The sequence below is a fragment of the Sardina pilchardus genome, chromosome 4 (assembly GCF_963854185.1).
Source record: "Sardina pilchardus chromosome 4, fSarPil1.1, whole genome shotgun sequence".
Classification (NCBI taxonomy): Eukaryota; Metazoa; Chordata; class Actinopteri; order Clupeiformes; family Clupeidae; genus Sardina; species Sardina pilchardus.
The window spans coordinates 1,416,620-1,432,205 of record NC_084997.1 but is presented as its reverse complement, the minus strand read 5'-3'; the positions used below and the strand labels follow the sequence as shown (position 1 = coordinate 1,432,205).

The window sequence follows — 15,586 nt, the reverse complement described above, 5'->3', positions numbered from 1 at the left end:
TAGCTGGCTGTGGCCGGCACCCCATCAAGCAGCCATCACCACTTCCTCCATCTATACAGTGAAAGTCAAATTGACAACTTCTGATACTTGTAAAATGTATGTTGTGAATGAATGCATTCATGTTTGGTCTTCAATTAATAGTTTGTAATGTGGGCAACAGCCTGATCATGGTTTCATTGCCACATTTCATTGACACACCCACACCACACCCACTCTCAGGTAAAGAAGTCCTGCTGAGTCGGGGGTGGCGGGATGAATGAAAAGGGAAGCTCTTCAATTCATTCACTCTCTTCTTCTTCTATACCCTTCACCAAGAAGTCACGCTGACCTCTCGGGCTCTTCTTCTCTTTCTTGGCTCTGGGTAAGAGATCACTCTGATCTCTTTTCTCCTCTCTCTCTCTCTCTCTCTCTCTCCCTTTCCCTTTCTCTCTCTCTTTAGCCCCTTTCACATTCACCGAATTTAACGCTAAATCAGCCAAATTTAACGTTAAGGCTGTTCCTTTCACATTGACGACACGGGGTGGGGAGTCAACCCGCCTCGGCAATCGAACCCGTCTCGGGGGGTAGTATCAGAGCCGAGGCGTGTTGAATATGAAAGGAACAGAGGTCAACCCCGCTATTAGGGGTGTGTGACAGATGACGTATTTGGCAAGGCAGGAGGGTAAAATACAGGAAACACACAAGAGACAATACAACTTTGTTGTGTCCATATATCTATGGCTGACTCCAACAATCGCGTTTTTATGCAGAGAGTTCCCTGAACCTCCATTTCTCAGCACTTCGGTCCAGTGTTTATTGTTGCTAGGTTACCAAAACCGTCTGCTGCCAGCACGTCTTTTTAGAATGTTTGCCTAGAAGCTAGCTAACTAGCCAACGAGCTAACTGTCAGAGCATCAGTTGTTCAGGACTCAACACAACTCAACAAAAATATGACTTCAACAGACAAAAGGACCTAATTTCTCAAATAACATAACAAGTGGCCCGCCATCATTTGGAAACTAAACCACGTAGCACTAGCATGACAGTTGTGTTTATCAGTTTATCTCCGAGGTCCAAGCATGGGTCCAAAGCATGCTTAACGTCATTGTTCACCAAGGGGGCAGCGAACGTTCTGAGAGTGTAGACAGTATGGCGGCCGCCATGCTAACGAGAAGACCGTGGCTAGCTGGCCATTCCATTGAATCCTATGGGGCGTAAGCGCCACTTTGACATCAAATTACGTTAGAGCTGAAGCGTTTTAAGCCTTTATATGAACATTTTCTATTGTCGGGGTACATACTACATTGTGAAATTGACATAATAATCTCGTAACTGTCTTATCGGCTGAGTAATTAACGTTTTTCCGAAGTCAATGCTAAAGTGTTAAAGGCGCATGCGTCCAGCGAGAGTAAAGCGTCGCCATAGGTCAGACTACGTGCCTACGTCACATGTACGACACCTGAGCCTGCGCAGGAGACCTATGACGAAATAAGAAGACCTAAAAAAACCGTTGAAATTTGCTTCCTCGGTCTCTGCTGCCGTCTACGTGATAGCTCTGTCCATATCTTTTACTGTCTATGTTGTTCACTCCCAAATTGCGTGTGACATGCTGCTAGGCAACGCCTCCCATAACTCGCCTCTGAAACCGGCTTCAGACAACCCCGGGACCAAAACACGTCTACCTTTCACATTGCGAAATCCCCTGAACCCGCTATTTCTTAAACGCTAATGTATCGTTTCTGAATGTGAAAGAGGCTTTTATCTCTTTGTTTCTTTATGGTTTGTTATTTTCATTATTTGATGCAATGTCTTATCTGGTGTATTTAACATTGTAACTTTTGATAACCTGTTAAGTTTTAAGTTTATTGTTTGTTATAAGGTTAAGTTTACTTTCTCCTTTTGTTCCTTTGTTTAAGGATAATTATTGATTACTTTACTTTTACATTCAAAGGCTCAATGCCTAATACATGGTTAATTTTCCCACCAGTTTTCATATCTCTAAAGTCTAGTGTGCCATGCCATACTCTGCCATATAACAAACTAGTTATTTGGTAATTTATTAGAGGTACAATGTTCATCTTATGGAGTCAGATAAATTGTGTTTTTTCTCCTAATAACATTACCATTTAACTACACATGCCTACTGATCCACTGTTCTCCACGCATGTACAGTAATGGGAGAACTTCCAACGTGTTTGTGTAGGGGAGAGCCGGGTCAATTGAAACGCGGGACGAAAGTAACACAGCGATTTCCTCGAAAACCATGCACATCTGAAATGTCATATGTCGTCAGTTTGTTCAACACACAAGACTTGCCAACCACGGGAAATCTCGTGCCATGACGTCATCGAATTCCAACGTTATCCCCGCAAACCTGTTTTTGACACCGGCAAGTAAAATCTTATGTGCGGTAATTTTTTTGTGATCACAACTCGTGTTTATTGTTTCATGCAATGATCACATGACCATACGAGAGATTAATCATTACTTAAACATGTCTGAAAGTATTAAATGTCAGCATTTTGAGGTTTAGAAGCAAAATATGTTTAAGTGTTAGTTAGCACTGTCGGGACGATTGAAACAGTTGTTTCAATCGTCCCGAACTATCAATGCAAAAAAAAAAAAATGTTTCAAAATAAAAGAGGAAGATCAATTGTGAATCCCTCAACAAGGCTTACAACGGGGAATAAGTAAATTAGATGGAAATGTAGTCATCAGCATGGTATAAAATGAAGAAATGTGAGTTTAATCGAAACGCGTATCTCGACATTGACGCAAATGGAAAAATAAATTTTTTGACCTACTTATATTTTGAAGAATCAGGTGAAATTTTAGCCATGACTAGTACAGAAGTATGTTGTTAGGTATGTTTCATAAAACATAGAGTAAAGTGAATGGTTTCTGTTTACAATATGCTGTTTCATTCGTCCCGCACATGTGTTTCAATTGACCCGACTGGGCGGGTCAATTGAATCAAATGACAACTTACGTTCAAAGTTAAAAAACAACGTGATCACTCAAGGTGTATATGAAATTACACTGGTAACTAAGAGAGGACACATGTGAGTTGTTGATCATATGAAAACATTATTTGTATCCCTTTCACCTGTTTTGAAAAAGACGTTAAACTGAAAAGTGTTTCAATTGACCCTGCTCTCCCCTAGCGCGTTTGGGACCTGTTTTGCACTCCTTTACAAAGCGAATAACATAGTTTAATATGATACAATGGTGAAGTGTTCCTTTAAGATTGAACATTAGTCTGGGATGTGACTGAAGTTTATATGTGAGTCAAGGCAGGTGAGCTATTTTGGCAATATAGTATTCCTCTATGAGATATTGCTGACAAAACCTGGCCCAAGTTGATATAGACAGCCTAAAACAAATATTTATTTGTAGAATATGTATCTCTGAAAAACTTGTTTACATTTTTTTTGTTGAAGTGACACTATGCCATTTTTTTACCTTAAAGTGTCAAAACTGTCTGTTGTTGCATACATTTTATACATGTTTTTGTAACCAACCAATGAATTGAGATTCATCCATTTTATTGTGGATAAATGTATAATATTTAGAACCTCTCTGCCTCATTGATTGACGTCACTGCTTACCACCCTTAATCTTAATACACTGGAATAGAACATATTGCCATCTGGTCACAGACAGCCCTATTACTACAACCTGGTTACATCACACATGTCTCATGGCCCTTTACAGAGTGTTAAACATTCAGAGAGAGCCCATGAGTAACAGGGGTGAGGAAAAACTCCCAAGAATTGGTGATAGCAACAACAGACACAACAGCAACCTAAACGTCTAGCTTCTCTAGTGACAAGCTTATTGCTGTAAAGAAAACCAATCTATGCCTAAGTCATGTGAATGAAAAGGCAACATTGCTCATCTATCCATCACTGTATAAAGCCTGCACAGACAATTTGATTGTTCCGTACAGTTCTCAAGTTTTCATAGATGCTTGTCAAATCCAGACTGAATTTCCAGACCTCAAATTTTGTGGCCGGGGTTAAATTCAGGCTAACATATCATAGGATGCTTTCTGTAATGTCTTTGGGACTGCCAATCATTTTATCAAATCAGATTCACTTAAGATTAATAAGAAATGTAACACCAAATGAATCACAATTAAAAAAATGGAAAATCAGAGAAGCAATGAATATGTAGAGAATTATTCGATTGGCAGGACTGTACGAAATCCAAGTGTTGTCTTAGAATTCGGCCGATTTTATGCTGTGCCATTTCATATTTTTTCTTTCATATCAATTTCTTCCAATAATGTGAATGAAAAAGTTAAACAAATTAATAGCAGATGTGGCCTGGGGCAGCTGTGGCCTACTGGTTAGGGCTTCGAGCTTGTAACCGGAGGGTTGCCGATTCGATCCTCGACCAGTCCACAGCTGTGCCCTTGAGCAAGGCACCTACCCTCACTGCTCCCCGAGCACCGCTCTTGAGCAGGCAGCTCACTCGCACCCGGTTAGTGTGTGCTTCACCTCACTGTGTGTTCACTGTGTGCTGTGTTCACTAATTCACGGATTTGGATAAATGCAGAGACCGAATTTCCCTCACGGGATCAAAAGGGAGTGGCCCAATCCTAATGTCCGGACTCACAGACTTTGGTGCACGTTCTCCCAAGACAAACATGAAAAAGCCTGTCTGTGACCAATTCAAGTGCTTCAATAATCATGTGTTGTAAATGGCATCTTTTCCCAACAGTTTCACAGTTTTTGGTGACGTGTATTGCATTTATGCATGTGTCACAGGAATTACTGGGTTTCGGAGTTATTCAGTGTCGGATTCGGCAGAATCTTAAAAATCAGGATTTGGTGCATTCCTATTGATTAATTCCAGTACATAGACAATTTAGATTTGAGTTCAAGTTGATTGTTACATTTAGATTTGAGTTAAAGTCAACTGATTTCTTTGCATTCTAGGCATGGCCAGTGGCACACCTTTCTCTGGTTGTCTATATCTCATAGCATTAACAATGTTTCTCCTTTCAGCCTCCAGCTCTGCAGCAGCCAGTTGTCTGCGGACCTCAGTATTCCTCTTTCTCTTCATTTCCTCTCCAAGAAGCCATTCAGTCATTCCCCTATTTTTAACCTGAGCTAAGTATTAGCAAAAACAGAAGCCAGACACAAAGTACAAACAAACCATTAAGTGTGATATACAAATGTTTGTCATCACATGTTACTTTGCTGAATTCTCATTGGCATATTAGAACAGAATCAATCAGACAGACATGAAATAAACCAACCTTTGGGTTTTTCAACTTCATCAATGGCCAGCATGGATTCTGACTTTGCCCTAAAATCAAATCAAACGTTAGCTTGGTCAGATGGGCCCATTTCTCTCAGCTTCACCAGGATCACAAATGAATGTCATAATGCCTGGGCTTCAGTTACATCAATTTGTGAGGGTTTGTGTTTATAAGGGACTACACTAAGTAATTGAATTTTAAAATCACTAGTGCATACATACCATACACACCAATACTTGGTGGAACATAAGATTAAACACATAGGAGGCATTAAGTCAATAATGGACATTTTTGATAGCTCAAGAATACATAATACACCTGTCTAACCACTGCTGCTGCGGTTGAAGCATGATGTGTTGTTGTTGTGTTGTAGCCTCATCTTCCTTTGCCAGCCAACATTTCTCCATCTCGTCCACATGCTTCATCTCTGCAGTGCTCTCATCTTCCATGCTCATTTTCATGAACTCATCTGTATTCTTCAAGCTCAACTGTTGTGCAGGACTCTTCCTCTGCTCTGCCCTTGGCCTTTCTTGGTCTCCTACTAGAGATGAGCTACACTCCTCTTGTGTCATCCTCCTATCCATCTCCTGCTGGTATTTCCCATCACTTGGAACTATGGGTTGGTTCAACTGGGGGACACGAGTGAAAGGCTTGATACCAAAGTGGTCCTGGTCCAGTGTTTTCACCTCCTGGTGGACAAAAAAAAAATCAGCAAATCTCTTTCACCTGGCTTGCAGTAAATTTTACAGGCATCATTTTCTTATTTTCTTATCAACATTTTAAAACAAGTGTTTTCTCCATATTACTAGTTGTACACGATTTTGTATCGCACTAATAATGTATTTAGTATTGCAATAATAATGTCTTCACATGCGAACAAGACATTATTATTGCTGTCGTTATGGTTGCTGTGCAGTCACAGCATTGAGTTGATTATTGTATTTACATTTAAATTAAAGATTCAGGAATCGGGAGCTGGGGGGAGATAATTTCAAAAGATTCCAAATAGGGGACATGAGTATCAAGTAACATGTTTACAAATTCCACAGAACAAATAAGGCTAGCAGTACTCACAGTAGATTTCCTAGGTAAGGAAGTAAGTCCAGTAGACTGAGTTCCATAGGGGCGGGGAGTAACCACAGATGTTAGTCTTGTACTGTTGGATCTTTGAGCATTTGGGGGAAGAGAGGTTGATACCGCAGTTTTGTTGAAATAGGCTAAACTGGGATCTTTTGCTGCTTTCCCAAAAGAATAAGTGGGCTGTTCTGGCAAAATGGTGCTATCAGAACTGTTGTTCGACCCTGGATCCTCCCAACCACTTTTGACTGCCACACTTTTGGGGTTGCTAACAATAGATGTGATACTTGAATTGGGTCTGTTACTGCTGAAACTGCTGGGATCTTGTGCTTTCGGACTGTTTTTACTTGGTAGGCTGGACAGTGTTTGTGATCGGATTAAGCTTCGAGAGGGCAGAGAGGACAGGGTAGCTGGTTCTGATTCCAGTGTGGAAGAGCTGGATAAATCTGTTGTTCTGGCTGGATCAGAGAGGGAGACTGGTGTGACCTTGGCAAATACATCATTGTCTGTCTCTTTGTAGTCTGGTATAGTCCTGCCCTTTGACATTGGCTTTGTTTCCTCTGATGACTGAGGGGCTGAGCGTCTGAATCCTTTGTTGAAAGGGCTCTTCTGTTCCTTCTCTCTGAAACAAAACAGTGGAGGAAATAACTGTGCAATGTGATTGTGTTATTCACTATGCCTGGCTGAAAAAAGCAAAACAAAACAATAAAAAAACAATAAAGGTCCGGGAACGATTAGCCTGTGTATACCCACACTGCCTTGTGCGTGATTTCAGTCATGCTGGATGTTATATCTAACTGCTTATAACATCTAAGCCACACACCAAAGCTTGTTTAACATTTATCAAATGTTATTTTGAAGTATTAAAATGCTCTACATATGTCTGTGACGGGGCGAGTAGCCACCATCACGGCAGCGAGGCGCTGCCTACTATGAGACATTTGAATGTGCTTTCTTTTGTACATGCATGTTGTATGTGTGTGTTTGCCTTAATATAACCTTTACAAAGCCAAATTGAAGGTAAACAAACTTGTAATAAGCAAATCATTCAGCTATCATAGCACAGCATGGACTTAGTGAGTTGCAACTGAGAAAACCAGCCATGCAACTTCAAGAACGATGACCCGACAAATCTCGTGAGATTCGTGAAACATTGCCTTCTCAGTAGATATATCCCTTTGGAGATTGGAGCTTTTGCCTGTTGTTAATACTTCGCCACCACAACAAAAGCATTTCATTGTGTACGGGGAGATAAGTCACAAGAAGTTTGCCATTTACAACAGCAGAGTAAAATATAAATATATTGCTACTCTAGAGCAGGGGTGGGCAATTAATTTTGCCAAGGGGCCACATGAGAAACTGGGACTGTTGAGGAGGGCCGGACCCAAAACTCAAGTCTGAACTCAATTATGTTCAGTTCTATACGTGTATTCTGTAAGTAAATCGTATGGTTTTGGTTACCACTAAGAAAAGATGAAAATGTAAGGAAGACAAAGTTAAAACGGCAATATTTCATATATGTCCAGTAGCCTATTTAATCCTCATTCTCAAAAAAAAAAAAAAAAATGACATTGACATTTTTTTTATTATTATTTATCCTTTTTTTCTCAGTTTACAAGACTGCTAAAAAAAGCCACCAAGACTGTCATTAAATAAACTCTATACAAAATACAGATAATAGTGGGCTATGTGAGTAGTTAATCAACATTACAAAGAAAACTATTTTGAGAATTAAGGCTATGTTTTTGCTTTAACTTTGTACACAAGACTGTGATTGGTCAACTCGCCCTGTGTGTTGAGCCGGCTGCAAGGGCGTAACTTTGGGTCTACCATTGGGGGGGTTAAACTTGTGGCATTTTTTATCAATTTATTTATTTATTGAATAATTTTCTTGTGCTAAAGGTAACATGCTAATTTGCCGTTCCTTTATTAGAAATACATCATGATGATTTAGGCTAGGCTAATTAACGTAAATGCAGCTGTTCACTTGACTGTTTGTGCCATAATGACACAGTAGTTAAATTCAGTGTGCTCACATGGACCGTCTTATGTGTAGGCCCTGATGTGTGTGATCCCTCAACATGACGGAGAATTGCACGGTGAGTAGTACTGGTTTGTTCCTTTTAAGTACTACGTTCTGCCCCTGGTTGGGCAAAGGGAGATTCAGGTGAGTAGGGCCCCTGTTTGGGGATAGTTTTTGTTGGGTGGTAGTCAGCGTCAGGGACGGCTGAGCTATCGGCCCTGGACATTAAGGTCTCCCCAGTAAGAAAGGAAATATTGTGTGCGCACACAGATGGGCCTACGTCAACGAATCTCCAAAGAGTGGCAAATGCTCTGGGTGTTTGAGAAGGATCACTATCACTGGTTTGCTAAATTAGACCCTGGCAAAGTCTATCTGTTAAAAACAGACCTGTCTTCTAGTTATTCCACCTTAAGTCTTTTATGTTAATTATTCTTTATTGCTTTCTTTTTATTTTTTTTTTATTCTATTATTATTATTATTATTATTATTATTATTATTATTACTACTCTTTGCTCATCTATGCTTTTATCTGCTATTACTGTTTGGTTTTTGTTTATGTAAAGCACATTGAATGACCTCTGTGTATGAAATGTGCTATATAAATAAACTTGACTTGACTTGACTAGGCCTATGTATAAAGTGTGCGCCTGCACTAGCCCTATGAGCCCTAGGCTGTTTTAACACTAGAAGCGCCAAGCGCCGGTCATTTGACCGCTGACGCGTATTACTAGAAGCGCCGTGTGGGTTTGACCTAGATATACCTAGAACTGCCGGTCTTTTGACCGCAGCGATTACAAAAAAAATAAATCTTTTCACTCGATTAAATTCCAGGACCCTACGTTCACGACTTTTCCTAAATACGCGTGTTTTGTCACCCAGAATTTTTACACGATCGAAAGCACACCGGTACAAGCTAGTTTAGAGCTATTTTGCTCTTCTAATGTGACAACACTGCAGTTTTACGTTCGGCCATGTTTTTTTCAGACTGTTCTTCTCTTTTCGTATAAGTTTCGCACTCGTATAAGTTTCCTCAGTCAGGCATGATAATAATATTTTACCATAAACATATAGTTTATATGTGTGCAATATGTACTATATATGTGAAGTATTTTTCATTTACATGGCATAGTCATGAATGGAGGCGATTTACAGTGGCAAAATGCAAGTTTGCTTTGAACACGTTGCGACGTTGTTCTATTAGGCAGGCCTACGTGTGTAAAAAAATATTTTCAGCTGAAATTCGTCGTAGCCTATAGTTTTGGCCAAATCAAGCTATTGTTATGAATTATTTCCAGATGAAACTCGTCAAATTTAAATTAGCCTAGTTTCGGCCTGAATCGGCCAAATCATTCATCTGCGGGCAACTTGGGCAAAGTTCTCTTATGGATTTATTTGGGCTTACTTAGTATGCCTAGGCTACGTACATTTATAGTATCTTCTAAGTTGTATATCTTCTATAGCCTAGTTGTGTCTTTTGAAGCTCAGACTAATGTATAAGCATTGTCTTACACATTTAAATTTACCAAACAAACTAGCAGCGGTGAGAAGCAGCGAGTGGCGCAACGCTAGATCTCTCGTCTAGCACTCAGTCGACCCGGGTTCGAAAGGTTGCTGCTTACTTTGACAGAATTCAATGTCCATTTACAACGTCAACGAACAATTAAGTTTCGTTAATGGTTTTTAATAACAAACTATCTGGAATAGCCTCAACAAACGTTTTGAAATAAAGACAAATAAACAGTCCAAAAGATCGTCACAAGTTCCCTCAGTTTCTCTGCTTGGACCCCTATAATACTGTTCCAATATTACACATGCCCTAATTAAACGTTTATTAAATGCATCCACACATTGCAGCCCTACCTTTCCTCCTGCGTCTCATATGTTGTGGATGTCTCGACTCCTCTGCCAGTGGTGATCAGCTCAATCTTCTCCCTTTCCTCCTTCTTCCTCACAATGTCACAATTCACACTTTTCCGCCGATTCTTCCATTTAGTGAGATCCTGTTTATGGATACAAAACAAAACTGTCAAAGGGTTCAACAAAGAATGAAAGCAGAGAGAAACGTGCTTGGGGGAGCTTTTATCTATTATCATGTTCATAGCTGTTATCCCAACAGGGCAGATGTACAAAGGAAGCGTAATAAGCACCTTTGTCACTCTGTAGAACAGAGGTCCCGAAATAGTTTTTATATAAATTAGTTGTCAAGCATGCCAAACCAAGGGCCAGAGCATCCAGGATTAAACACGCACCCTCAAATATAAACTAGACTGCATTACCCGGTGGGAAAGTGCGAAGTGTGCTTGCTCCAACGCGCCGCGACAGCGCTCCGGCAGGAGACGCGACCGCTCGCCCTCAGGTCAAAACGCTAAAGTTTGGCTAAGACGCAAAGCTGCTTCGAGTTTGGTGGCGTTGCCCTCGATTGCCGAATTCTTACACTGACGTCACGGGTTGCCTAAGTTCACCAGTGGTATGTCCCAGAGCACCTCCAATGTAAAAATGTAGATGTCATCCCAAACACGTAAAGATATATGAGCCTAAATGCATTTTTGCTAATTACGGCGCCCCCTAGTGGCCAAATTACACCAAATTTACAGAGGCTACTTTGGATGGTGTCCAAAATCATCCCGTGAAATATGGTCTTGACACCTCAAAGCGTTTCCGAGATTTGACCTCACTTCCTGTTTGGAGGCTTCGCCATCGAATTTGATTGGCTGCCACGGGCGAACGCTTTGATGTATGGAAATGAAATTTACATCTCTAAGGTCTGTAGACCTTTTGTTAAATTAAGTATGAGTTGTTCACGTGTAGCCAGCATGAAACACGTAACCACTGAAGGAAGGAGGGAGCCTAGGGAACTAGGCATGTTTCTAGAACAAATACGAGTAATGTTAGGAGTATAGCTATTCTGCTTTGCGGGAATATCCGCAGTTTACTCACTGTTGAATAAGTTGCAATGTGTTAACTCTTTCAAACAGAAACGTTAGTCCGTTACATCTGCCTCTTGTCCACAAACGGCATGTTGCTGTGTTGACCCACAACGGCACCAGCAATGAAGACATTCACACAAACACATACACACCACCCCCTCAAACACAAATATCTGTCTGTTACGTCTGCCTCTTGTCCACAAACTGCATGTTGCACAGTTCACCCACATCTACCCATAATTCTTTGATTTATAAATAACCCCAGCATTAAAAAACTGCAATGTGTCAAATCTTTATATATATATATATATATATATATATATATATATATATATATATATATGGATATACTGTATGGGCAATTCCATGCAAAACTGTCAAGTCCATAACCCCAGACAGCATCAAACTATGATGTGGATAATGATTTCGTAAAAGTTTACCATTTCGTTCTTCTTGTTTGTACAACATATTCAATGACATTGTTAACATAATCATTTGCATTATATAAATGTAACCCCTCTTTCCACCCTTACGTCTCAACATATACTGGAGTCACATTCATAAACATAAACAGGATCCTAGGTACTCGATTTGCTGGACTCACTGTCTACCATAAAGTTAAAGAATAGTAATAACAGAAGAAAAGGTAAGAAGATGTTGATAGCGTGATTAACTAGTGTGGTGCCTCCACTGAAGAATTTCTATACCACTGCCCTGGTGGAAATATGTAAATCCTCAGAAATGTCAAGTGACTACAGTTACTTCTACCTGCTTTGATATAGCTTATCCTAAATGAAATACAATGCAACCATGACAACTTCAGTGATTGTGTGGTTAAGAATGGAATGGGGTGGAGGGAATATGTTAAGTGTTTCATATCACAGGAGAAAATGTATCATATAAGAAAAAAAAGAAAAAACACTGTATTTCTTATTATTTACTCATGCAGCACAAAAGATTACTGTTATTACTGATATTACATTTGGCCAGTGATGTATAAAGTACTAGAGATCCAGATTTGAGTAGAAGTACAAGTGCTCTATCAAAAAAGTGACTTGAGTAGAAGTAGAAATGCTCTTTAAAAACCGTACTTAAGTGGAAGTACTAAAGTATTAAACATGTTTTGTACTTAAGTATTGCAAATAGTTTATTTTAAAAAATACTACTCAAGTACTACAAGTAAAAGTACAAGTATTGTGTAATTAGCTGATTTGCGAACGAGATGGGTGCAAAAGGTATCAGCACAATCTTTTAGTGCAGGGCCCTTGGTAGACACACGGGGGCCATAGCCTAGGCCCTAGGCTATAAACATGTGGTAGTAGTTAAACAAGGTGAATAAATATAACTGTAAGGGTTTCCAAATGTCATTTGTAGGGAGGTTATGACCGATACAACTCACATTCAATACAATAACAGGTACAGTATACAGAATCATTGATCGTCTGTAGCCAATCTATCTATCTATCTATCTATCTATCTAATGCATCAGTCAGGAGCGATAGCATGAAAAATCTGAAAAATGCATGATAATACTATAGTGTCACAATTGTTTTAAGATAAGTTAAGAATTTTGATACTTTCTTGATTTGATTTGGGAGCCCTACCACACCAGTGGAGACCAGACATTACAAGGCATACTTCCCCAAACACACTCAGTGAAAAGGTGGCTTCATATCATATGTTTGTATTTCAAACATCTTGAAATTTAGATAAAGTTTACATTAGGCCTATTTATGATCTGCACAATTAGTTAAAATACATAGTATGTTGACTATTTGATATTGATTTTTTATTTTGACACATTTTACATGATTGTCATATTGACTTACATAAATCTTTAATGTCAACTGTCTAATTGAGTGCCTGTCACTTTAAAAGAATGTGAGAGTAGACCCCGAAGCCATTTGTTTTGAGAATAACGGCTGGCTGATGAAGTTATTGGCTGGCTAGCCGGCTCAGCCAAAACCTAAATGGCTGCTGCAGCCGCCAAAATGTTCATGGCTGCAAATGGCTTAAGCTGCCACTTCATGTCTACAGATCAGTCTATGTTATACTGATTTACTAGATCTCAATATTTCCAAGCAATGCATGACTTTCTCCATATTTCTACAAAATGCAATACAATGTAATAAAAAAACCTCACCAGATTGTACTTTCACAAATTATGTACATATTTATTTAGTTACATGTATGCTACTACATTTTCATTATTAACTTTCAAGTAGCCTACAATGTGTTGTGTTTGGGCTAAATGTAATTAAGCTAAGTTGTATACAATAACTTGGCATTATCATGGATGAAGCTTATCATATTACACCTTGAAGGAGCAAGTGATGATCGTTTACCATTGAGCAGAAGGCCAGTGGAACTAAACATGCATTCTACCGGCACACTCCCTGGTGAAATGGAGAGGTAGCACCTGGCCATAGCGGACAGTATGGGGAAAGTATTGCTATGGGTTCGCCAAAAGTCCAGTGCTCCTTGGTCTCTTGTTCTCATGGCCAGAAAAGCATCTATCTCTTGGTCAAGGATACAATTTGAAGAATGAGCTTCTGCATCTTCTTGCGCCTCTGCTAACAATTCTAGTCGCAGGCGTTTTGCTCTGCCTCCCACATCGTGGTCACCATCCCCGCCAGAAGGGCCACCAGAACCACCATCCGTAGTCGTCTCATCTCCAACCCCAAACACAGTTGAACTGAATCTGAAAAGTGAAATATATGCATAAGGCAAATGCAAAATCAAACACATAAGAAAAGAAAGTATGTGGTTAGCAAGTACACTGAAATGTCAATGTCACCTGGAGGAGTTCAGTTTCTCATGGAGATTCTGCAGCAGTTCCCTGCTTTCATCCTTCGTCATAGCGATATCTCTGACAGCTGGATCAAACACTGCAGCGGCTCTAACCAGATCTGACATGGGGATTCGTTTGTCCATATTCTTCATTATTCGTTCTTTGATTCTCTTCATTAGTGGTGGATCTCTGGGAGTCACTGTACAGATTTTCTTGATTCGAGCCCTGATTAGTGGTATGGCACTCAGGTTTGGACTGACTTCACTTAAAATCAGTGTGAATTTCTCAAAGTCTTCCAAAAAGCTAACTAAGTTACCAAGTAGCTCGATGTCATCAGGAAGGGGGCATAACAAGGGCTTTCCTATCCTCTTCAGGATTTCAGTGACTTCTGTCTCCAAGCTGACGAGGCTTCTGATCATGTTCAGGACACTGTTCCAACGTGTTGGCACTGTGGTCTTCAGTGTTTTGTGTGTCTGTGGGCCCTGTTTTGAATTCTTAGTTCCCAGCTGCCAATCATCTGCATCATCCATCTCATCAATTGGATCATTGGAATCTGCATCAATTTCATGCTGCAGGTCTTGAATCTTGGCAAATGTGTCTGCTTCTTTCTGCTCCAACCTAAATTCCTCTATTAGATGTGCCTTGAAGTGCAGTGCACTGACAATGTCTTTGCATTGAGAAATTAAGACTTGCGCTTCAGGGATTTTCGTAAGAGTGTCTGTTATGAGTAAGTTGTGTAAACAGTGTGCTACACATGTTACTCTCTCATGGCCCAGTAACCGAGACAATTTAATCATATTTGCTGCCCCATCTGTTGTGTCAAAGAGCAACACATTTCTGTCATTGGGGAGGAATTCATCAAGTAATTCCCTTACAAACACTGTAAGGTTTTCTGATGTGTGACTTTCTACAGGTTTAACACAAAGTGTAAACAGAGGGAAATTCCAGTTTGCATCTACAGTGCAGATTCTCACACCAACATATGGGTATCGATGGTGTGCATCAGTCCAGCCATCTAACATTATAGTACCACTGACCATGTCTGCCAGTTGTTCTTTGACTTTGGACTTCAAACCCATGTAGACATCAGGCAGGGCTGTTGTTGCAAGGGCTCTACTGGTTGGCAAATTCAGATGGACATTTTTCTTGTTGAAAGCTTGGAAACCTTCCTTTTCTAATAATTCAAAAGGAAGCAGGTCTTGGCACAGCCACAACACGATGTCACGATTAACATCAAACTGGGAAGTAGCTGGGCTTCCTTTAGGCACAGTTTGGATCCAGTTAGTCAGTTTGCTCGATTGGTCTTTGAGAAATATTGCACTCTCCTTGTGTGCAGCTTTTGCATGAGCAAGGAAGTTTCCACTTGATGTTTTTTCTCCCAAGCTGTACACTTTTGATAGCATTCCATGATCTTTTTTCATTTCAGCTTCAAAGCAGAGTTTGCAGTAGAGTTTCTCATCAATGCGATTGTTGTTCACATACAGATCGCCCATATAAGTCCAAAAATGTGAACGAAGGCT

General features: G+C 40.0%; 2 protein-coding genes across 5 annotated transcripts in view; both read right to left on the bottom strand.

Annotated features, from left to right (window-relative positions):
* Positions 1–15,586, bottom strand: part of LOC134078065 (LIM domain only protein 7-like) — a 65,522-nt gene that overhangs the window by 26,704 nt on the left and 23,232 nt on the right. Inside the window, exons 4-8 of one of the 4 annotated variants that reach the window (XM_062533707.1) lie at positions 10,209–10,348; positions 6,323–6,947; positions 5,567–5,937; positions 5,246–5,295; positions 4,941–5,096 (exon numbers count right to left, since the gene is read on the bottom strand). In XM_062533707.1, coding sequence (XP_062389691.1) covers positions 4,941–5,096; positions 5,246–5,295; positions 5,567–5,937; positions 6,323–6,947; positions 10,209–10,348 — 1,342 coding nt within the window. The remainder of the gene's footprint in view (positions 1–4,940; positions 5,097–5,245; positions 5,296–5,566; positions 5,938–6,322; positions 6,948–10,208; positions 10,349–15,586) is intronic. The other 3 variants (XM_062533708.1, XM_062533709.1, XM_062533710.1) reach the window with 3 other exon arrangements.
* LOC134077711 (uncharacterized) lies at positions 13,467–14,351 on the bottom strand. Its single transcript, XM_062533357.1, has 2 exons — positions 14,073–14,351; positions 13,467–13,976 (listed from the first exon to the last, which is right to left on the bottom strand). The coding sequence occupies exons 1-2, from the start codon at positions 14,240–14,242 to the stop codon at positions 13,538–13,540; spliced, it is 609 nt and encodes a 202-aa protein (XP_062389341.1). The 5' UTR covers positions 14,243–14,351; the 3' UTR covers positions 13,467–13,537.